This window comes from Ceratocystis lukuohia (genome assembly GCF_044167205.1).
Source record: "Ceratocystis lukuohia strain C4212 chromosome Unknown Supercontig1_pilon, whole genome shotgun sequence".
NCBI lineage: Eukaryota > Fungi > Ascomycota > Sordariomycetes > Microascales > Ceratocystidaceae > Ceratocystis > Ceratocystis lukuohia.
Genome location: NW_027263520.1, coordinates 1,988,361 through 2,009,746, shown reverse-complemented (window position 1 = coordinate 2,009,746; position 21,386 = coordinate 1,988,361). Strand labels below are relative to the sequence as shown.

The 21,386-nt window shown below is 49.7% G+C and overlaps 7 protein-coding genes across 7 annotated transcripts; 3 read left to right on the top strand and 4 right to left on the bottom strand.

Annotated features, from left to right (window-relative positions):
- Nucleotides 1-465: 465 nt before the first annotated feature.
- Nucleotides 466-2,108, top strand: HOO65_010511 (uncharacterized protein; the record flags this gene model as incomplete). Its single annotated transcript, XM_071005720.1, has 4 exons — nucleotides 466-745; nucleotides 851-896; nucleotides 966-1,154; nucleotides 1,256-2,108. The coding sequence occupies 4 exons, from the start codon at nucleotides 466-468 to the stop codon at nucleotides 2,106-2,108; spliced, it is 1,368 nt and encodes a 455-aa protein (XP_070862333.1).
- Nucleotides 2,109-3,016: 908 nt separating this feature from the next.
- Nucleotides 3,017-4,404, bottom strand: HOO65_010510 (COP9 signalosome complex subunit 4; the record flags this gene model as incomplete). The annotated part of the gene is made up of 2 exons (XM_071005836.1): nucleotides 3,017-3,046; nucleotides 3,133-4,404. 2 exons carry the CDS (start codon nucleotides 4,402-4,404, stop codon nucleotides 3,017-3,019), a joined length of 1,302 nt encoding a protein of 433 aa, XP_070862332.1.
- A 452-nt stretch (nucleotides 4,405-4,856) lies between these two features.
- HOO65_010509 (J-type co-chaperone jac1, mitochondrial) lies at nucleotides 4,857-5,537 on the bottom strand (the record flags this gene model as incomplete). The annotated part of the gene is made up of 1 exon (XM_070999735.1): nucleotides 4,857-5,537. The coding sequence occupies one exon, from the start codon at nucleotides 5,535-5,537 to the stop codon at nucleotides 4,857-4,859; it is 681 nt and encodes a 226-aa protein (XP_070862331.1).
- A 5,898-nt stretch (nucleotides 5,538-11,435) lies between these two features.
- HOO65_010508 (uncharacterized protein) lies at nucleotides 11,436-12,578 on the top strand (the record flags this gene model as incomplete). The annotated part of the gene is made up of 2 exons (XM_071005976.1): nucleotides 11,436-12,164; nucleotides 12,234-12,578. 2 exons carry the CDS (start codon nucleotides 11,436-11,438, stop codon nucleotides 12,576-12,578), a joined length of 1,074 nt encoding a protein of 357 aa, XP_070862330.1.
- Nucleotides 12,579-13,529: 951 nt separating this feature from the next.
- Nucleotides 13,530-14,111, bottom strand: HOO65_010507 (Meiotically up-regulated protein 151; the record flags this gene model as incomplete). The annotated part of the gene is made up of 1 exon (XM_070999734.1): nucleotides 13,530-14,111. One exon carries the CDS (start codon nucleotides 14,109-14,111, stop codon nucleotides 13,530-13,532), a length of 582 nt encoding a protein of 193 aa, XP_070862329.1.
- Nucleotides 14,112-14,794: 683 nt separating this feature from the next.
- On the top strand, nucleotides 14,795-18,421 carry HOO65_010506 (Pre-mRNA-processing ATP-dependent RNA helicase PRP5; the record flags this gene model as incomplete). The annotated part of the gene is made up of 3 exons (XM_071005316.1): nucleotides 14,795-14,917; nucleotides 14,978-15,334; nucleotides 15,401-18,421. 3 exons carry the CDS (start codon nucleotides 14,795-14,797, stop codon nucleotides 18,419-18,421), a joined length of 3,501 nt encoding a protein of 1,166 aa, XP_070862328.1.
- A 768-nt stretch (nucleotides 18,422-19,189) lies between these two features.
- On the bottom strand, nucleotides 19,190-20,945 carry HOO65_010505 (ATP-dependent RNA helicase eIF4A; the record flags this gene model as incomplete). The annotated part of the gene is made up of 5 exons (XM_071005685.1): nucleotides 19,190-19,843; nucleotides 19,929-20,287; nucleotides 20,388-20,456; nucleotides 20,541-20,615; nucleotides 20,912-20,945. 5 exons carry the CDS (start codon nucleotides 20,943-20,945, stop codon nucleotides 19,190-19,192), a joined length of 1,191 nt encoding a protein of 396 aa, XP_070862327.1.
- Between the last annotated feature and the right edge of the window lie 441 nt (nucleotides 20,946-21,386).

Genomic DNA, 21,386 nt, shown 5'->3' with positions numbered 1-21,386 from the left:
CGTGAGTGTCGGCCTGCCTCTCTGGAAAACCGCAGAATAACTTGCCTCATTAAGACGACACCAAGCCGGCTTTTACTCGGTGCTTATCTCCATAATCTTGCCCCGGAAATTCTTGCATATCCCCCAACGGCTCCCCTTCAGCCCAAATCAGCCCCGCCAAGGCTTCTTCACGTCTTGCGCCTTGCATCTTCTCGCCGGCTTCAACTACCCGACGGTCTCTCTATTCCCCTCCTTCCGTTTTGCATCAGCAGCGTTCTGTAATTCAAGATCCATTTTCAGCTTCAATCTCGCTATAAACACCACTTCTGCTAAAAACAACCAATCATCCGTACTATAAATTCACATAGCACCACTCCAGTACTACCCTCCTACTTCTTCCACTACTACTTCGCCCTGCCTTGCATCTGCCTGCATACTACGCTCACATCCTCCATTTATCCACCAGCCCGTCGTCTACCGTCCACCATGTTCACCACTCTCCCCGGGACTGCTCCCCGGCGACACGGTCAGGCTGATCTTCTGTCGTTTCCGTGTCCCCCCCACAAATCGTTCCGCGTTTTATGTTTGGGCGACTCTCTCACTTCAGGGTATTTTGACCTTGGAGCCGGCGCCCACCCATATAGCGGAAACCTGTATCTGATGCTCGGCGATGAGTTCCCTCGGCTCGACGTCAGTGTTGATACTGACGGCCAGCCTGACGATTTTGTTGTCGATGGCATGTTTAGTTCGCGGATGAACCTAAGATGTAAGGGCCTGCCTTCGGATCCGATCCTTTTTGAGGTTCCTTACTTTGCTTCTCTAGCACAGTACATGGACCGTTCTAGAGCCACTTTACTAACATGCATTTCAGGGAGCGAGGTAACATACGACTGGACAATCGTCCTTGGCGGCACTAGGTATGTTTTTCTGGCATCTGCCTGCTCTAACCAAATAAAAACAACCGGTGTGCTAACATGCTGTCTTAGTGACATCGCCCACGGCACTTCACCACAGGATATCTACAAAAGCCTTCAAGAAATCTGGGCCGTGCCTTTGTCAAAAGGCAAAAACGTGCTGGCTCTCACTATCCCCGAAGCTCAAACTAGCACGACGGATGAGGTACAACGACGTGATGAAGTAAACCGTCTTATCATGCAACATCGCGCCGAAGGCTTGTGAGTTGCTTGTTTCTCCCGATTATCCATTCCACTTGGTCTGTGTTTCGCTAACCTAGCTTCTTTTTGCTGTAAAGCTACGCTTTTGACCTCCACACTAGGATCCCTTACCATAGCCTCGACGACCAAAGTAGAGAACTGTACTGGAATGACGGCCTTCACCTTACTGAAGATGGCTACGACTGGATGGGCGGCTTCATTGCTGACGAATTGATCCGCATCCTCAAGAGCCTGCAGGCACGTGATCGCGAAAACGCATCTGCTCCTGCTTCATCTGTGTCCGTACCTTCATCACCACACACACTAACGCCGACACGCCAATGCAACATCAGACCGTCGTCGTCAGTACGGTCCACAGCTTCAGTCTCAGCAAATGATAAAAATACACGAAAACCTGGCGATATACACGCTGCAATTGCCTCTACTTCAGCTCTTCCCAACACTCCCGCCATCCCCCCACCAACACATGGAGACCCTTGTCTCGCCGCATCTGCTGTAGAGGCCATCTCATCATCCTCTTTCTCCTCGCCAGCATCCTCTTCTAATGGCTCAGCTAGCCCGACCTATTCACTTGGCTCAGCCAACTTTCCATTCCCTGATACCTCGAGTCGCATGAACGATGGCGATGGTCATATTTTCCTGAGCTCCCCCTCACCAACACGACCGAGTGTACGTGGTGGTAACCTTCGACATCAGAACACATCGCAAAACCACCCATTTGGCCATTCAGGGCATGGCCATGGGCGCAGTCACAGTCATGGGATTACTCGAAGCGGCGCGGCAACATCTATCGGCCGTTCACACGTCCATAACGGCGGCATTACAGCTGTGCGACGATCCAAGAGGCTGGCAAAGCGTAGCTGGGACGTGGCCGTAGCCGAGGATGAGCCTGGTGTTGCAGCAAGACGGTTGGACTCGGGCTACATCATGGTACATCGTAAAGACATATCCTAACCTTGGGTGATGCCGTCCAGCCTCCTGCTCAGATGATGCTGGTAGCGGCTCAGATTGTCTTTATTCCTCTTATTTCCTTTTCTCTGTGTGTTTCTTATTAGATTTGGCGTCTCTTGTTGTGCCACGTTACTATACCCTCGCTTTCTGGCCGTTATTTTTCTTATGGTTACTCTTCTGTTCTCTTTTCTTGTCCCCCCTTATCTATTTCTTTTTTTACGCTTGCATCCCCTCGATTTATTTTTCATGCGATGACTATGACGAAAAAAAAATGCATACGACGACGCTCATTTTCCCTTTGCTCGCATACTAATGGGCTGGGACTGATTTATTCTGCTTCATCCTTCTCCTTCTATTACTTGGAGACGTTATTCGTTAATCTCGGTGCTTCTCGAGACCCGGAGAGGAGGCATGTCTTGTTTGCTTCTCTTGTAGGAGTGGTTTTGGGCACATGACCGGATAGCATAGGCAGGAGATATAGCTCTTCGTTATTAGTCAACTTTGCCAATGTTCCTTGTTCTTTTTTGTTTTCTGATGCTACAAGAGGCATGTCTGTGACCAGATTTGTCATCATGTGGAACCTAACCCATCTCAATACGCTGTAATTGAAGTATCTAAATCTATCATCTGTGTTAGACAATGGTTGTTGTGCATGTGTCCGTATGACGATGTGTAGGCGCTTAAATTGTCATAATCCATTTCCCTAACGCCAAAGGCCAACCTAAAAGAAAGATAACAAACATCATCATTAGAGTGTTGCTGTGTGCATGTGCATGTGCCTGTGCCTGTGCCTGTGCATGTGTGTGTGCGCGTGTGCGTGTGATACAAAAGCAAGCCTAGTTCTTCCTATCAGTCCAAAGAGAAGAAAATAAAATAAACAAAAACAAAAACAAAAGCCTGCACAGTGCATCTTAGACCTTGAGATTGCTTGCAACAAATTCCTGTTATTCCCATATTAGTAACATTTCCTCTGTCTGTGAAACCGACTACGAAGCCGAATATCCCAACTGGCGTGGCTATGACTTACTGGGAACTTTTGCTGCAGTGCATCCGTGATGTTCTCTATCTCCTCCGATAAGCCTTGAATATTCGAGTCCCACTGCTTAATATGCTTCTTGTTCCTAACTGTAGCACGGCCCTTGTCCTTGTGTGAGAGAACTGCGTTCTCATCCTCTTTCTTGAATGTAGCCGGCTCCGCCTTCTCAAACACCACTAGGCTGTCCAGCTGGTTGATGCTGCCGACTAAGCGGCCCTGCTCGATCATGCGCGCAGTGGTCGCCTCGGCCCGCTCGGGTGTCAGATGCAGCAGCTCGCCGAGAGCTGGAAAGCTAATGTTGGCATAGAGCCGTGATGCGCCTAGCAGATTATGTTCAACCACAGCCCGCGCAAGCACCGTGGAACCATCAGCAGTGAGTGCTAGTTGGTGGGGCTGCAGCGTCTTGGCGAAGCTCTCGATCTCGGTCGGTGAAATGAAGCGCTGCAAGAACATTTTCTCCAGCATCCCGTGCTCAGGCAGCATCTTGCTGCGTTCATCGCGGTATAGCCGGCCCAGCAGACTAGTCCGTTCAGGCCCTGCCGGGGCGAGAATGCCGCACTTGATAGCCATGGTGAGCGTGTGCAACCGCTCCTCCTCTGCAATGATCGGTGACACCGAGACTTCCATATAGCGTGCAGCAGCATCGGGGAATCGTCGGGTGGCATCAAGCACGCGTGCTGATGACAGCGAATAATGGAGGAGTAGCTCGGGGTCATCGACGGCATGCATAATGTGGATCAGCTTGCCGAGGTACATGTCGGCTGCAACTGTGTCATCGACCTCGAGATAGTTACGCACGATACGCACCCAAACGGCTGCCAGCGGCCCGGGTGCAAGTTTTCGCTGTGGTGTGTCAACGGGGATCTCGGCAAGGGTTTTGGCTGCTAGGGCAAAGTCCTCGTTGGCTTCGTGGGCGCAGGCAATCAGCTCACGGATTTCAGCCACCTGCTCAATCACCGAGCTGGCAGCGGCCAGCGTGTCGAGGGCGCCTAGCAGGTGCTGCCCAACACTGATGGATAGATCGGGCTGGTTCGTGCTGCGTAGCTTATCAATGAAAGTCTGGATCACGCTGCGGGTGGCTACAATCCCACCCATCTGTGCGTGGCTGAAGGAATCCGTGATGGCATTGTAGTCGACAAGAAGATTTTCTGGGCTGGAAATAGAGGGGAGGGTCTGGATTAGGTTCTGATACAAGGAGGCTTTGTCGGAAGTGAGGCTCTCGATATTCGCTATCGACTTGGCGACTTGTGGTGTAACGCTCATCGTGCTGTAGATGTGTCGATGGGTACGCAGGTACAATCTAAATTAGCCTGGGCTACAGGGTTTATTTTTAATTTTTCTGGCAGCAGAAATGACGATTAAGCAATTTGCTGATGAGGACTGAAGCTCGGGTTGTCTTTGGTTGTGAAGTTCAAGCTCCAAGCTATGTTGAAGCTCTGGGGCGGGCTCATCATAGTGGGGCATTTATTGACAAAGAACAATCCCCGCTTTTATCCATACATTTAGGGCTATCTAAGCCTGGGCTCTAGACTCTACTGTATCTTTTCACCTTGACGTCTTTGGCATCACGTTGCAACATCATCTCTTCTTATTTATGCAACGATGCATCTTCTTTCTATCCTACAGTGTCTTTATAAAATGCCATCATAGATCATTAGCCGCTGGCCCACTCCCTAACCCTTAACTTACAGCAATCTCCTAATGCTACGCACAGTCTAATGTTGCACCGTCCCTGGCTTGCCTGGCTCCCAGTTATGAATGCTGTCGCGGATGTTGACCCAGTATCTCAACCGCACCGACTCTTCCACAGCTGCCTGTATAGCGTCTTCCTTAAAGGCCTTCTCCAAAATATTTTCGCTAACCTTGATTCTCTCCTCGTTCTCCTCGTTCAGTGACTTCAAGTCCGCTTCCATTTTGGCCTCTTGTATTTGCTCGTGGGCCTCCATCACCGTCATCAACAATGCTGGGTCATCCACACGCGCCTGTTCGTCTTCGCCGGGGTTAATGCCCCGCAACCCTAGCAGATACTGTGCACGTAGGAGTGGGTTTGAGAGTGTCTTGAATGCTGTGTTGATCAGCGCCGACATACTCTGTGCGCGCACTTTGTCTTTGGCTGGGTGCAGGTCTGGATGTGCCTGTGCCTGAAGACGCAGGAACTCGCGTCGTAGAGCCCGTACATCGACTGGGAAGTGGCCGTGTGGCGGCGGCCCTTGTGGAAGTGTCTCGGGGAATATATCATAGTGTGTCCTCGGGGCTGAGCTTGTAGTAGGAGGAGCTGTGCTTTCAGCTTTGGTCTTGGCCTCAGGCGAAGGTGGACTAGAGCTGTGTGGGCCCTTCGAGTTGGAGTCGGCGGGTCTGCAACAGCCTGGACTATGGTGTAATAAACGGCAAGTCATATTAGGCAGTCGCAAAGCGCGTGGACAAGCGATATCGGGAGATGGGAGTCTTGAAGAGCGAGCGCAGGCACGAGCGGCTTGACGCCGGCCCGCTGAGTACAACAAGTTCATAGGCAAATGAAGGGAGCAAAGGCCCAAGGTTGAGCGAGAGGATGCTAGGCTACAAACAACTGTTATCGGGGATTCGCATAGGCTAGTTGGTGCGCGAGAATGAAATATAATATGAGTGGCACAAGATGTGGATTGATGGTTGTGAGTAAATGGTTCCGCAGAGAAAACTCATGATGGCTTGAGTGAGGTTGGAAGTGGCGACGATAAGCGGCAGAAAAAGGCGGTGAATGGCATCGGTGAATTTCTGTTCCGTTCAGCGGCCCGGCGTGAAGCCTTAGGGTTATGGCTATAAGACACATAAGACACTGCTTACTAGGGTTTGTTACGTATACATCTTGACCTCCATTGACAGGACAAGCACGGACAAGATATCTGTGTGTACAATACTTTAAACAGTCAGGCTTCATTATGCGCGTTCAGTTAATCTATGTGTGTGTCCTACAGCTTCTAGCGTAAACCCGACAGAGTCGATACTTGGCGTCAGCATATCTGCTATATCAAGATACTGCTGCCTGCCAAGCGACTGTTCACGGATTCCACCACAAGAAAATGGCAAAGCGATACGCTATGCGTCCATGTGCATGCTTTCGTTTAGAGCTACGTAAAAAGGCGTGCTATGCGGTTGGAGCTAATTCCTAACGAAATAGTATTTGTCAAGCGTACTGAAAGCAGCAGCAGTGGCGTTGAGACATTGACCTTCACGCCCCTCCCTCTAAACTGATTCGCACACCTGTCTCGAAGATTGGTGAGTTGGGTCTGAGGTCGTTGGGCGGGAGCTGCGAAGGGCGAAACCAAGACCATAGCCCATGAATCTGATCGACCATAGACTAGTATTTCTCCAACTGTCCAAGAAGCGTGGATGTCTAAGGTGGTAGTATCACTGTTTGTGAGATAGGTCCGCGGTTCAAGAGGCAGGTATTTCGTGGTTTAGCCCGATACGAATGTCGTTCTTCGGATAAGAGGTTGGACGTAACATGGCAGAGCAGAGGTTTAGTTGCAGATGGGAATAGTCGTAACGCACCAAAAGTTGGTGTCAAGGAAATTCAAGTAGAAAACCGGTAGCAAGACGAAGGGGATATCGTGAAATATATAGTGGAATTTCGCTATGGGCTATATTCCGGTCCTGCACTTGGCTTCTTACTAATGACATGCCCTGCCCTAGTCCGGACTCCCTTAAAGCTGGGTACCAACTCCGCCTCCGTCTCAAATAACAACCGCCCAGGCATAGCCTGGACTATCGGCCGGATATTTGTACCGGTTTGTGTAATTGTGAGGATAAATTCTCGTGTGGTATTCTCCTAGGCGATATGTCAAACATGTGCTAAACACAGCTCAAATATCAATCGCTTGCTCGGCGTTATGACTAATGAACAGCATGGCGACACGGAGAGCGGAGTTGCAAAGCTAATCGAGAAGGAGATGTCGGGCTGTCTTTTAGAGCATTTGAAATCTGGCTGCAGCAAATCGGGTCGTACGGATGATGGCTTCAGTGCAGAAGAATCGGGAGTGTGGTGGATAATTACTCCGCAACTCCGCGTCTAAGCCAAGGAGAAAGGATAAGTTGAGATGATTGGTGATCAAGGACAACTAAGACAGACCTACGCCAACTCAGATCAGCCCATGGTCTCTGTGCTCCTGCATTCCTTGGCCCTTCCAAGCTTTCGGCCCCTGGTGTGTAGTTCCGGGAAGCTGGTCACGTCAAATGTTGTCAGGCCGCACAATGGGTGCCCTTTTTTCCGAGAAGAAGGCGTTGTCCACTCCCTTTAAGGCAAGCCCGGGATTCTTCATCTGTTTTTCCCCAAAATGCTTCCCCAGATTCTGACAGCTTGGCTTTATGGTCCCTGCTTATTGTTCCTTGTCAGACCTTTGAAAAAAGAAGCATATTTTGACTTCATTTTGACTTTGACGATAGTTTGCGAGGAGGCTTGGCAGCGTTTTTTTGTTTTGCCAGCATCAAGACTGCGAAGGAGTGCTGACTAACCCTAATATGCCGTGTGGGTTATCATTGTGCGAATAAGGGTTTATAATAATCTTGCTCTTGTTGGCTGATTGGCCGAACATTTCATATCGATAAGAGATCAACGACGGCAAGTAGAGCCAGTTTAGGGCTACAAGTATACAGGCAGCAAGAATCAACAGATTTAGGAAGGAAGAAGCGTGAGTGGGACAGTTCCACTTCGGCACATGGTAACGGACAGCTAGATCCTATGGGAAGCTCACTAGGCTTGAGAGGAGAGAAAAAAGACGAGAGAGAAGGGGGAGAGAGAAGGAGAAAGAAGGCGAAGGAGAGTTGGAGGACAAAAGGGGAGACGGAGAGACGGGGAGGGAGACAGAGAGAGAAGACGAAGACGAAGAAGAAGAAGAAAACAAGAGAAAGGGCGGCTCTGACTACAACGCCGAAATCAGAGTGAGAGAGAAAAGCGGCGTTTCATTACAAGTGCAAATGACAGCCGAAGAGCCAGGCAAGCAGACAGGGCAAGCTACGCCAAATGAGGCAAGGAGGCAAAAAAGAATGCGAGAGGCAGAGATCCGGGCATTTGCCTCAACGATATTTCTAAGCTAGTCTTGGTGATACCTTGCCGTAGACCATGAGCGAAAGAACCGGGGGCTCAAATCTCTGGTCTGCAGTACAACCTTGCCATTCCCTGTAAACTGCTTCGCACTAAGTTGCTTGCTTACGACAACGGACTGGGTTGGCCTTGGTATCGTGTTCATTTGGCTATATGCCCTCCCCAATACTTGCTGCGGCTTGCCTGGACTAGGGCACAACGATGTATACAGGGGACTCCTATTATTTCTCCGTAATCCTTGGTTTTATGTTTTAGCACTTCTGTCAAGGTTAACCTTTTTTCACGCTCTAATACTCTGGCCTGCAGTTCTATTTTCCCCTCCCTTTAATTAGCCTACCTCTTTCTGTGCCATTGTACTAGCCAGTCTAGTGATGAAGCTGAATAAAGGTTCTTTCAACTTTTTGTTGGGGAATCAAGAATAGTCTTGGCGGCTTATTTCGACTATCTCTCCGTGGCTTGATGGCAAGCTAGTCACACCCCTCACTAGATTGCGGCCCATGTGTATCTCTGCAGGAAACAGTCGCGCAGCAAGACATCCGGCGTGATTACACGGAATGAACATGCTTTTGCCACCTTCCTCCCCCCTCCCCATGTTGCTATTGGCAGGGACTAGAATACAACCAACCGGTCTGCTTGGCCAGTCACTCATTTTGGGCTCATGCATATCCCCTGGCAACTGCAGATTATTAACAAGTTGTTTTCTGAGACCTATGGGTATGTGTATGGGTGGGTGTAGGCTAGACTTGTCCCTAGGACCTTGCCCGGTATCTTCTTCCTCATGCTCCTGTGTTTGACAATCCACTTACTTGCCTGATCTGAAGGAGGGGAGAGAAAAACGCCATGGGCATGGCATTGGCGCAGAAGAAATATGTCTTTTGGCAAATTTGGACGGAAAGAAATTAAAACAAAGCCACGTCTACATCCCCTTCAAGCCCTACAGGCCCATCCATCAAGCGAGGAGGAAGAGAGGAGAGAGAGAGAGCGAGAGCGAGAGGAATCGGGACTTGGTGTTGCGAGATTGGGATTTGGGGCCACAATAAGAAAGTCTCCTGACGGCTCCGCCGGAGCACGAAGATTTGCTAGATCATGGATGTACAGAGGCAGATGTGATCAAACAAAAGATGAGCGAGTGCCATGAGAATCGCACAATGCTGGACAAAGACCAATATTCAAGGACAAGTAAGACAGGGGTGGCAGAAGAGACAGACGGATGGACGGACATAACAGGAGGGCGACATGTTGTGAGGCTAATTATGAGTGTTTAACCCTCTAGACTAGATGCTTACAACCACAAAGGCTCAGAGTGGCTTGCTGCAGCGCGCGGGGATAACAACATGGCCAGTGCCATTTCAGCTCAGCCCATACAGGAACCTAGGGGAACTATGACCAGCCGCCACTTAGCCGCTATACCCTCGGACGAAGTAGTGATCAGAAGCAAAACCGGCTCGAAAAAGAAGACTTATGCTTCCGATCGGGCACAGAAACGAGCCAAGAAGTGAGGAGAAAACACCCACTAGTAGAGGTGCAGGAAGGCAGAGGTGAAGGAAGGAAGAGGGCGAGGGGACAAGACAGACTTGGGGGAAAGCGCAAAAGGCGGAGGCTCCGAAAGAAAAGAAAGCCGCACTTTGTTTTTGCCATCAGGGCAAGCCATGGGGGATTGGGGTAGTATAGCAGGCCTTTCTTCTAGCCACACGGACTAGGGTGTTGGAGTAGATGACAATAAAGTTAACCAAGTGACCCTAAACTCCATACGAAACTAGAAAGACTGCGGGGAAAAAAGCCCGCGCTGAGAACCGTGCAATAGTCTACATCTTGGTGGGAGATAACACGCAAGAGCTCATAGTGTGCTCACGAGGCAATGGCTGGGAATGGCAAGACCTGAGCTCGAGGGGACAGGACCTGGATCACTGCCAAGCCTAGATGTAATATAGGCAAAAAAAGCAAGCAGAGTTGCAGTATCAGAATATAATGGGGTCAGCGGTGTGGATGGTGTCATTTTACTGTTTAGAGCTTATGAGTAGGAAGCGAGTTCTAATGGTAAAAGCGAACTGCCTTTTTTTGGACGCTATGTGTTTCATTCCCCTTGTAAGCAGAGAATCTAAGCTAATAATTTATGGTGGAACCGTAGTAAAAGGGAGAAGGAGAGAAGGAGAGAGGAAGAGAGGGGGATAGGGAGGGGAGAGAGAGAGGGAGAGAGAGAGAGAGAGAGAGAGAGAGAGAGAGAGAGAGAGAAACACTAAGGCAAATGAAGAACTGAGGACGACTTAGAGAAGACACTAGAATTACAATCTGGACAAGACATCAAGGGTCCTGCATATAGAAGGAGAGAGAGGGAGAGATGGAGATGGAGCAGAGATGGAGCAGAGATGGAGCAAGAGAAAAAATAAAGCTTGGCATAGCATAACCTGTATGGTAAGTGCAAACAGACGCTTGTGCATTGGTCAAGAAACTTCCCCGGATCTCACAGAAGTTGGGGACGTGGGTGTCCTACTGGCGGATATATGTCCAAGTTTGGCAGTGTTTGGGGAGAAAAGGGGAAACAACGTTGTGGCTGTCGGTCTTCAGACTGAGACTTGTGGCTAGAGGCAGGTGCGAGTGGACTCGAGGCTTTGCCATGCGGCAACTACCTTCTTGACTGAACCACGCTGAGTTTTTACAGCACACCTACCGTAATCTCTGGCGGGGACAAGCCCTTCTTTTATTTTTCTCTTTATTTTTCTCCTTTCCTCTTTATGACAGCTGCACGCACACCAGCCATCATGAAAACCAATCAAGAAAGCCAAGCTCAAAAGACCATGCGGCTAACTTTACTTCTTTTCTTGGCAGTGGAGAAGGGGAACTGGGGGAGGGGGGCGTGAGAAGGACGAATACAAAAACGTCGATGAATGGATAGGGCGTGAGCTAAGTAATACCCAAGTTGACGAGAGCAAACTAGAGCTCAAATAAGAATGGGAGAAGAAAAAAATCAGAGTCGGGCTCTTAGAGAAGATATGGGTATAAATCTGACGCATTCCCCTCGTGGTCGCGAGTCTAGGGTCACGTCTTGCTCTCCATAGCTGTGGTTTCCATATCCAAGCCGTTCAAGCTTGTACAGTCAACAGTGCTCCCAGGTCTTTCTTTGCCTTTCCTATTTTCCTTTCTCTCATAGTATCTTTATGCATACCCCTTCTGACTGCTCCATTTGCTCTTCACACTACACTTACAATCCCTCTTCAAGATGACTGCCAGTCTTCAAGAGTCCCGAGTCTCGGATGGCTCCAACAGCAAGAATCTCGAGACTCCCGCCGGAGTCGCTGCTGCCGTGCCCCTAACACGGAAACAAAAGATCATTCGACACTTCAAGAAGTGGTGGTGGGCCTATCTCCTCGGCCAGGGTGTTATCATTGCTATCTTCCTCCCAGTGACCTTCTACGCCATTATCCCCAAGCTGATGCAGAACCGCGTCGACGATTCTAAACTGAACATTACGCGCATCGACATGAGCAACACCAGAGCCAACTCGTTCACTCTGGGCGTTGACTCTAACATCCACACTCCTGGTAGCATCCACGCCACCATCTTCCCTTTTGACGCCTATCTCTCCCTGGATGTCGATGAGGACTACCCCTTTGGCCTCATCCGCTTCCCCAAGAACAGGTCATCCAAGAACACGACGGTTACCGTTGAGCAGACCATTGAGATTATCAACATGACCTCGCTCACTCGCTTCAACACCCATCTGCTGGCTGGCGAGACTGTTGGCCTGCGTGTGAAGGGCAAGCCTAAGATTAAGCTTTCGGGCCTGTACATCAAGTACAAGCTCAAGTTCAACAAGGTTGTCCAGCTTACTGGCTTCAACATGTTCAAGGGCCTGTCTGTCACCAATGCCAACATCTCGCTCTCTGCTAGCAACAACTTCAGGGCCGACACCTCGATTCCCAACCCTACCGTGCTCACCCTGGATGTCGTAAGTCTTCCCTCTGTAGAAACACTCATCGTATGCCGATATACATATCACTAACACTATATTTCCCAGGGCAACACTACATTCTCCAACATGTTTAACGGCTCTGACATTGGTACCGTTTACATCGACAACCTCATCTTGAGACCCGGCGCGAACAACTACTCTATTCGTGCCGACATTGACCAGACCCCCGTCACCACTGCCATTCTCCAGGAGCCCTACTGCGAGACTGGCGTAATGCCTTTTGGTCTGGTCGGCAAGGCTGTCAGCAACGGGGGCGACAACATCACTTACTTCAGTGATGCCCTGGCTGCTGGCGCGGTGTCAGTTAACATCGACATTGGCACTGCTTTGAGTAACCTGGGTCTCAACGTGACATGCTCTAGCAGCTCATCATCGTCCAGCTCCGAGTAAATGCCACTCGTCTTTGTGGCTTCCTGCTGTGCTGGCCAGGGGCGTAGGACAAGCGTCCTGAGAGCACTTCCATTCTCTTTCCCTGTTCATTTTTCTTCGTTATTATTCCCTTCGCTTTTAGCATCCATTGTTTCGATGCTTGGCTTTTTTGATGCAGTCCATTTTTGACCCAATTTTTTTTCTTCTTTTTTTTTTTTCTTTTTTTTTTTTTGCTTTCTGACTTTTTGTGTGCCAAGCATTTTTCTCTACTACTGATACTGCGGTTAATGGTTGTTTCCTGGTTTAGTTGGAGTTGTTGCCTTTTGCTGTGTCCAATTTCCTTTTTCCGAATCCTGACTTGACGCGAATGCAGTCAGTCACGGAGTCAACAGGAAATGACCAATTTTCATTTTGCTATGGGGTTCTTTTATGTTGGGGAGAAAAAAGTGACATTCCTGAAATCCCTCACGTTATTGATCTTTTTTTTTTTTTGGTGTTGTCGGCGGTCTTTTAATTCAGGATTTTATGTATTCTTTAATGCAATGGACGAGATTTAAACGAATAGAGTCACATCCTTGAATTTGAATGGTGCCTCCTTTTTTTTTCCTTTCTTTCTTTCACTCTTTCTTTCACGTACCCTCTTTGCTGGGTAGTCTCTTCTTAGTACCTGATCGCTCGATTTAGCTAAATTGTGGAAAATAGCAACACCTTCTGTGCCTGCTATTTTTTATTAGTGCTGGCTTAATCCTTCATAATGTACTACTCTCAATTTGATTACTCGTTTGGTAACTACCTGTTCTATCTGACTTCTCTTTTCGGTTGACCATGTGACCCACCACAAAGAGTTTGGTTCTTTATGGCAACTAGAGGATGCCTTCGAATTCTACCTTCCCGCTTTTGAAACCCTATCCACCCGGAAAAGCCGTAGCATCTGCTGGGGCGACCGAAAACACCCTTCTGGCTCTGTCTCACCTAATCAGAGTCCGCTTTTCGCTTTTGCCTTTTGGCCAGGCCTCCTGCACTAGAGGTTTGCGGAGGTTGGTAGGCCGTCTTCGAAGATTCAGCAGATATAAACACCGGCGCTTTACCAGCAGGCCGTGGCTTGAGACGGGCTGCCTCGTAGAGTGGAGTAATATAGGCCCAGTCTGGAAACTTTGTGGGGTCCCACAGTGCCTTTGTGAGCACTGTGGCATATTGGCCCTGCTTTTCGTCGATATCTGCAAATGCCATGAGCTTCTGCGAGATGGCCGGGTTGTGGAAGGCCGAGGATTGCTCCATTTTAAAGTTGAAATGCACATCATTCTTCTTTAGCCGCAGGATATTGTTTACCTTGGCTGTCACTTGCTGCGCTGGAGACCCCGGTGGTGACGGTGCAAAGTCCATCTTTGGGACTGTGGGGTATGTTAGCTCGCGGAGACGCGATCTATATTCGCTGTAGGGAATATTAGAGCTGTCAAGTGACACAGCCTCTTGGGGGTCCTCGTCTTCAGGCTCCGGGAGAGAAAAGGCACTGGCGTCTTGTGGCATCATTGGGCCGACAATTTGCGGCTCCATGGTGATAGGAGATTCATTTGCCGTTTGCGAATCTGAAAGAGAGTCAGTTAAAGCTGGATTGGGCAAGGGCAGCCTTGACCTACCTGGTAGCGCTTTAACGACTTCTGACGGCGGTTCTAGCTGTGAGGTCTGCTGTTGTGCTCATTCCGTCAGCTGTCTTATAGTGTATCTCTAGAGAGCTATATGTTGCACACCTACAGGCATAGGGGGCGTGGAATCTCCATCCTCATCATCACTACTATTGTATTGCACAAGACCGGCCATGATATTGTTTGAATAAACTGGTAGTTGTGAGCTGTATCGTCTGATTGTCAACTGTAACATGGGAGGACGTTGGTTATTCCTTACCCTGTCGGAGATACTTGTTCAGCCTTGTGCGGCTAATAAGCGGCTAAACATAGCGCTGCTGTCAGCCTTGCCTATAGCCGACTTTTTTTTTTCCCTTAAGTGCATGCATTTGATCACTGAACATCACGACAGCAAGTTTGCTTCACCGCTGTTGCGCCGTTTCCAATTATATCGCAATGTTCCTAGGCCTTCTGCCTCTCACTACTTTTGATACACATCACACATAAAGTACGGAGTCTAACCTAGCCTTCTCAATACCGTCGAGCTCTCATCATTTAGCCTTGTCTTGATATCCAGCTCTGTAGGGCATAGATTCAAAAATAGCTAGAGACATAATGGCTCGACTTAGAGACTCGCGCTCACCATCTCCAGGAAGACATCGCAAGGATGACGATCGCCGTAATGCCCATAGCAGCCGAGACTATCGCCGACGGTCGCGCACACGGAGTCCGATAGACGTAAGTTTGCTTGTGAAGTCTAAGAGACAAGTATCTAGCTGTAAGCTAACATCACTACAGCGCCGATATCGAGACAGAGACGCACGCGACAGCCGCCGAGGAGATAACCGCCGAAGGGACCGCTCTATCGACCGTCGAGATAACGACCACTATCGTGGATGTGACCGCCGTGACCGCCGTGACCGAGACCGTAACCGGGACCGTCGCAGCTCGCGCGACCGTTTGGATACCCGCGATAGAAACAGAGACTACGATAGAGATAATGATCGCGACCGCGATCGCAACCGCAATCGCGACAAATCTCCGTCTAGAAACCGCGATGACCGTCGCCCTGTGCGTGATGGCTCGCCGCCCCGGCACAAGGATAATGCTGCTACGCCATCAAACCAGTCTAGAGTGGGATCTTCTGCTCCTGAGGTAAGATGTTTCCAGTTATAATATTCTCATAATGAATCCTTGATTAATCAACGCACGCTGTAGCAGACGAAAACGACAGCCGTTGCTCCCCAGCAATCTGAGGCCGACAAGAAAGCCGAACGCCTCACCCGTCTTGAGGCCTGGAAAAAGAAAAAGGAACAAAGCAGAGAAGCTGAAGCACCTGCTTCGCAGGCGCGAAAGATTCTCGCTGACATGGATAGCAAATCCACACGATCACCCTCGGCTGCCCCATCAACTGTAACCCTTGGACAGTCTCCAACCCCAGAAGCAACGACTCCTGCTTATAGTGGCAAGTTTGACCCCAAAGTCATTGCAAAAAAGTCCGCTCCGGCTCGTGCATCGCCCTTGACGTTTGGCAATATGGGGAAAAAGCTGGGCGGTCTTGCCCCTGGAAATGGCCCCGGTAACCTTCCCCCAAAACCTCAAGCACAGGCCTCTACGCTGCCTGCTAATCGAGGAATTAGTGGCTTTGGCTTCGGAAAAGTGGCTGATGCTAAGGGCCCCTCAAAACGCAAGATTGACCTTGACGAGGAGGAAACTTCCCAACGCAAGCTAACCAAGCTTCCTTCGCTACCTTTGGAAAGTGACGATACGCCCTGGGCTGATCAGGATGATGAGGAGGATGATGATGACGAGGTCTTTGGCGGAACCGAGGAGGAAGCCATTGCAGCTGCCCGTGCTGCACACGAAAAACGCATGCTAGAAAAGGCTGCTGCTGAGTCTGAGGCCATGCCTGTTGATATAGCTGTACCTACAGCTGTTGAAGCCATGGAGGTCGACGAAGAGGATATCGATCCACTAGATGCCTTTATGGCTAATCTAGCTTCTGACAAGCCCGTTGCTCAAAAGTCCTTCCATTCTAAGAGTGTACCTGAACCTGAGGCTTACTATAGTGACGAAGATGCCACATACAATGAAATCGAGCCCGATAAGACAGCTGCCCCGGTTCGCCGCAAAAAGACCAAGGACATACCCACCATTGACTACAGCAAGCTTAATTTGAACCCCGTTCGCAAGAACTTTTGGGTTGAGCCTGTGGAATTGAGTCTATTGACTGAGGATGAGACAGCAGATCTACGATTAGAGCTTGATGGAATCAAGGTGAACGGCAAAGACGTCCCAAAACCTGTCCAAAAATGGGCACAATGTGGCCTTACGCGGCAAACTCTTGATACTATTGATGCATTGGGATTTGATAAGCCAACGCCCATTCAGATGCAGGCTCTCCCGGTGATTATGTCTGGCCGTGATGTTGTAGGTGTGGCCAAGACCGGCTCGGGGAAGACCATTGCATTTTTACTTCCCATGTTCCGCCATATTATGGATCAGGACCCCCTTAAAGAAAACGACGGTCCAATTAGTCTCATCATGACACCCACCCGAGAACTTGCTGTGCAGATCCACCGTGATTGCAAAGCTTTCCTCAAGACTATGAACCTGCGGAGTGTGTGTGCCTACGGCGGCGCACCGATATCCGAGCAGATTGCTGAGCTTAGACGTGGCGCTGAGATCGTGGTGTGTACTCCCGGCCGTATGATTGATCTCCTGGCCGCCAACCAGGGTCGTGTGACTAACCTGCGCCGTGTCTCATATGTTGTGCTTGATGAGGCTGATCGTATGTTTGACATGGGCTTTGAGCCCCAGGTTATGAAGATCTTTGCTAATATGCGACCCGACAAGCAAACAATCTTGTTTTCGGCTACTATGCCCCGCCTAATTGATTCATTGACTAAGAAGGTTTTGAAGAATCCTGTCGAGATCAAGGTTGGCGGCCAAAGTGTTGTCGCACCAGAGATCACACAGATTGTCGAGATTAGGGATGACAAGTCTAAGTTTATCCGTGTGTTGGAGCTCTTGGGTGAACTTTACGAAGAAGACGAGGATGCCCGTACGCTAATTTTTGTTGATCGACAAGAAAAGGCCGATGATTTGCTCAAAGAGCTCATGATCAAGGGATACCCGTGCATGTCCATCCACGGCGGTAAAGACCAAGTTGATCGTGATTCAACAATCTCCGATTTCAAGAAGGGCATTGTGCCTATCCTCATTGCCACCTCTATTGCTGCCCGTGGCCTAGATGTCAAGCAACTCAAACTTGTCATTAACTTTGATGCCCCCAACCATCTAGAAGACTACGTTCACCGTGCAGGCCGTACAGGCCGAGCCGGTAAAACAGGAACCGCTGTCACATTTGTAACCGAAGATCAGGAGAACTGTGCAGCTGCTATTGCTAAAGCCCTGGAGATTAGCGGCCAGCCTGTCCCTGAGCGTCTGAACGAGATGCGCAAGGCTCACCGGGAAAAGGTCAAGTCTGGCAAGGCCAAGGACACTTCCGGCTTTGGTGGCAAGGGTCTTTCGCGTCTTGACCAGGAACGTGAAGCCGCACGCATGCGCGAGCGTAAGACGCACAAGGCTGATGACGACGACGATAATGTCGACGAAGAGAAGAAGGAGAAGAAAGAGAAGATTTTATCTGCTGGTAGTGCTGCTTCAGCCATAATATCGCGTGACGCCGCCAAGGCCGCGGCTGCTGCTACATCTGAAGACAACGGCAAAACTGACAACAACTCAGCTGGCGGTGCAGGAAAGGCTGCCTCCGCTTCCGGGGGTGCGCCGAGCGCCGTGGGTGGCAAGGGCGGCAAGAACCCTCTTGATCGTGTAACTTCGGCCATTTCAGCCATCAACTCACGGTTAGGCAAGGCCGGGCAATTGCGCACGGGGCAGCCGATCGACAACAAGGGTCCAGATGCAGGCGCTTTCCATGCGACTCTGGAGATCAATGATTTCCCGCAAAAGGCTCGTTGGGCCGTGACGAACCGCACAAACGTAGCCAAGATCCTTGAGGCTACAGCTACCTCTATTACTACTAAGGGATCATTCTATCCCCTAGGCAAAGAGCCGGGGGCTGGACAGGATCCGAAGCTGTATATCCTCATCGAGGGTGATACCGAGATGTCGGTCCGCTCGGCCCTGGTCGAGATGGAGCGCTTACTAGAGGAGGGTACTAAAGCTGCTGAGGACGCAGCCTCCAGGGCACCTGTGTCGGGGCGCTTCACGGTGACTTGAGGGTGAAGAAAAGATGGACATCCTAGACTTATATGTAATGTAATGCCGAACCTTACTTGTTTGTGTCTTGATTATGTGAGAGGGACTAACTGTATACTGACATGTGCAATACGACTAAACTCAAGTCACGTGGATGTATAAAAAAAGATAGTACGTATTTTTTTTTTTTCAAGTGTGAAGGAAGCAAGCAATAATTCATATCTAAAATAACATAATTCGATTTTTTTTCTATTTCAATTTCCCACCAAAACAAGGAGTTGCAGCCGATAAATAATGGGAAATAAACACCACCTATTCGTCTTTGTTTATCTTGAAGTTGCTCATCGCTGAGGATGGAGGAAAAACACGAAGAAAATGGCTGATACAGAGCAAGGACGCCACACGAAGTAAGGTAAGGCATGACAGAAAGACCAAAGATACAGCAAGAAATATTGGGGGCACACACAGGCATAGATATTTAGCTAGAACCAGTACCAGATTGGTTTGAAATTTTTTTCTCTTCAAATTTTTGTTTCCTGTCCTGTTAACTAAAATAGAGGCATTTTGGGGGGAAGGGGGGGGGAGGGAAAGGGGTGGTGACGTGACGAGGACTCGTTAAAGCAAGAAACCTATGCGTAGTCTTTTTTCGTTCTTTCTCTTTGTCCTCTTGGTCCTAGCCTACGGCCTAGAGACACCTATGAACAAAAGAAAAAAAATAGGGGCGAAAAAGAAGAAGGGAGGCGATAGAAGGGAAGGAAGGAGGGAGAGACAAAGGGGGTATCCAGAAACTTAGATCAGGTCAGCGACGTTCATGGGCATCTCCTCAATCTGGGTGCTGTAGAACTGCTCAATCTCACGCATCATGCGAACATCGTCAGCAGTGACGAAGTTGATAGCAACACCCTTACGACCGAAACGACCACCACGACCAATACGGTGAATGTAGTTCTCGCGGTTGGCGGGAAGGTCGTAGTTGATGACCAGAGAAACCTGCTGGACATCGATACCACGGGCCAGCAGATCGGTGGCGATCAGGACACGGGACGAGCCGGAGCGGAACTCCTTCATGATCAGGTCACGCTGGGCCTGGTCCATGTCACCGTGCATGGCAGAGACAGTGAAGTCACGGCTAGTGAGCTTGTCGGTGAGCCAGTCGACCTTTCTACGGGTGTTGCAGAAGATGACAGCCTGGGTGATAGTGACGGTCTCGTACAGATCCGACAGGGTGTCAAGCTTCCAGTCCTCCTTCTCGACGGCAATGTAGAACTGCTTGATACCCTCCAGGGTCAGCTCGTCCTTCTTGACCAGAATGCGGACGGGGTCACGCATGAACTTGGTGGTGACCTCCAGGACGTCCTGGGGCATGGTGGCGGACAGAAGAACAACCTGGGTCGACTGAGGCAGCAGCTGGAAGATGTCGTAGATCTGCTCGGTGAAACCACGCTAGAAGGAAGTTAGCATCGCTGTTCATGCTGCAACAAAATTCCCTGTTTCTTTGGTGAAGGCTTAGGGCTTTTCGTATACTTACAGACAGCATCTCATCGGCCTCATCAAGGATAAACATCTTCATGTGGTCGGTCTTCAGGATGCGGCGCTGGATCATGTCCTGGACACGACCAGGGGTACCAACAACGACCTGGGGACCATCGCCGAGGGCAGCCATGTCCTCGCGGACAGAAGTACCACCAATGCAGGCGTGGCAGGAAATGTTCATGAAATCGCCAATGGCAACAACGACCTTCTGGATCTGCTGGGCCAGCTCACGGGTGGGGGCCAGGACCAGAGCCTGGCAGCCCTTGACGTTGGCATCGATCTTCTGCAGCAGAGAAATCGAGAAGGTGGCAGTCTTACCAGTACCGGACTGGGCTTGAGCGATGACATCGTTACCTAAAAGCAAGGAGAGAAACTGTATGTCAGAAAAGTCGATGAAAATGATGGTGAAAAGGAGAAAAGGAGAAGTAGGCCCTGTAGGGCAACTTTTACTCACCCTTAATGACGGGCATGATGGCACGCTGCTGAATAGCAGAGGGACGCTCGAAACCGTAGGCGTAGACACCTAGGAAATGAAAGTTAGTATGGGCGACTCGTTAACTCAAGACATGTACATGTCGACAAAGAAAAAGGGGGGGGGGAGACTTACCGCGGAGCAGCTCCGACTTCAGGCTCATGTCATCAAAGGAGTCGACGGTCTCATCGTAGTTGGACTCGATCTGGCCTATTAATTGGCAAGGCTGTTAGTATGCGTGCTGGCTTTGTGGCTGTGGCAAGCCATAGTTTTGGACTCGAGTCGATTTATTGATTGATCGAGGACAAGTTGTGAATATAGAGGGGTATTCCACCAACAATGTGGGGTTTAATCGAGGGGAGATGATGGGAGAGCCAGGGGAAATCATTGTCGATTTTGTGGTGCCCGGAAAGTCGACGAATTGCAAGTGCCGGATGAGATTGGACATTATGCGTGATAATGATGATGGTGATGGTAGTAAAATGGGGGAGAGACAAAATACTCACCCTCGGCCACATCCTCAAGACCCTGGGAAGCCATGATTGCGGTTGTGTAGTAGAGAAGGGGTTTCTAAGATCAAGCACTGCTTGAAGCCTAGAAACAAAAGATATAGGAGAAAAAGAGTCCGCGGAAGTGAGCGAACTGAGCTGATGGAAAACCTAGACAAAAATCTCCTGCGATCAAGGCAAGAGAATGTTCTAGGAGGGGATATAAAAAGGCTGTGTATTGGCGGCTTGTATGGTGATGAGTTGAAAGAGGAGGGGCAGATCAAGAAAATTCTCAGGGTATATCTTGAATTTAAAATTTTTTTGACACCTAGCTAAAAGCCAACCTTTGCTGGCTGTAGGCGTCCGCCCCACTTTAGGCTAGTGCTGGCTAATCACAGACGCAGAAAAGGGGCAGAAAACAGCAGAAAACAATATGTGTGTGGACTTTTGGTCTACTGCTGCTGGCGGGAAACAATTAGGGCTCAGGTGGGGT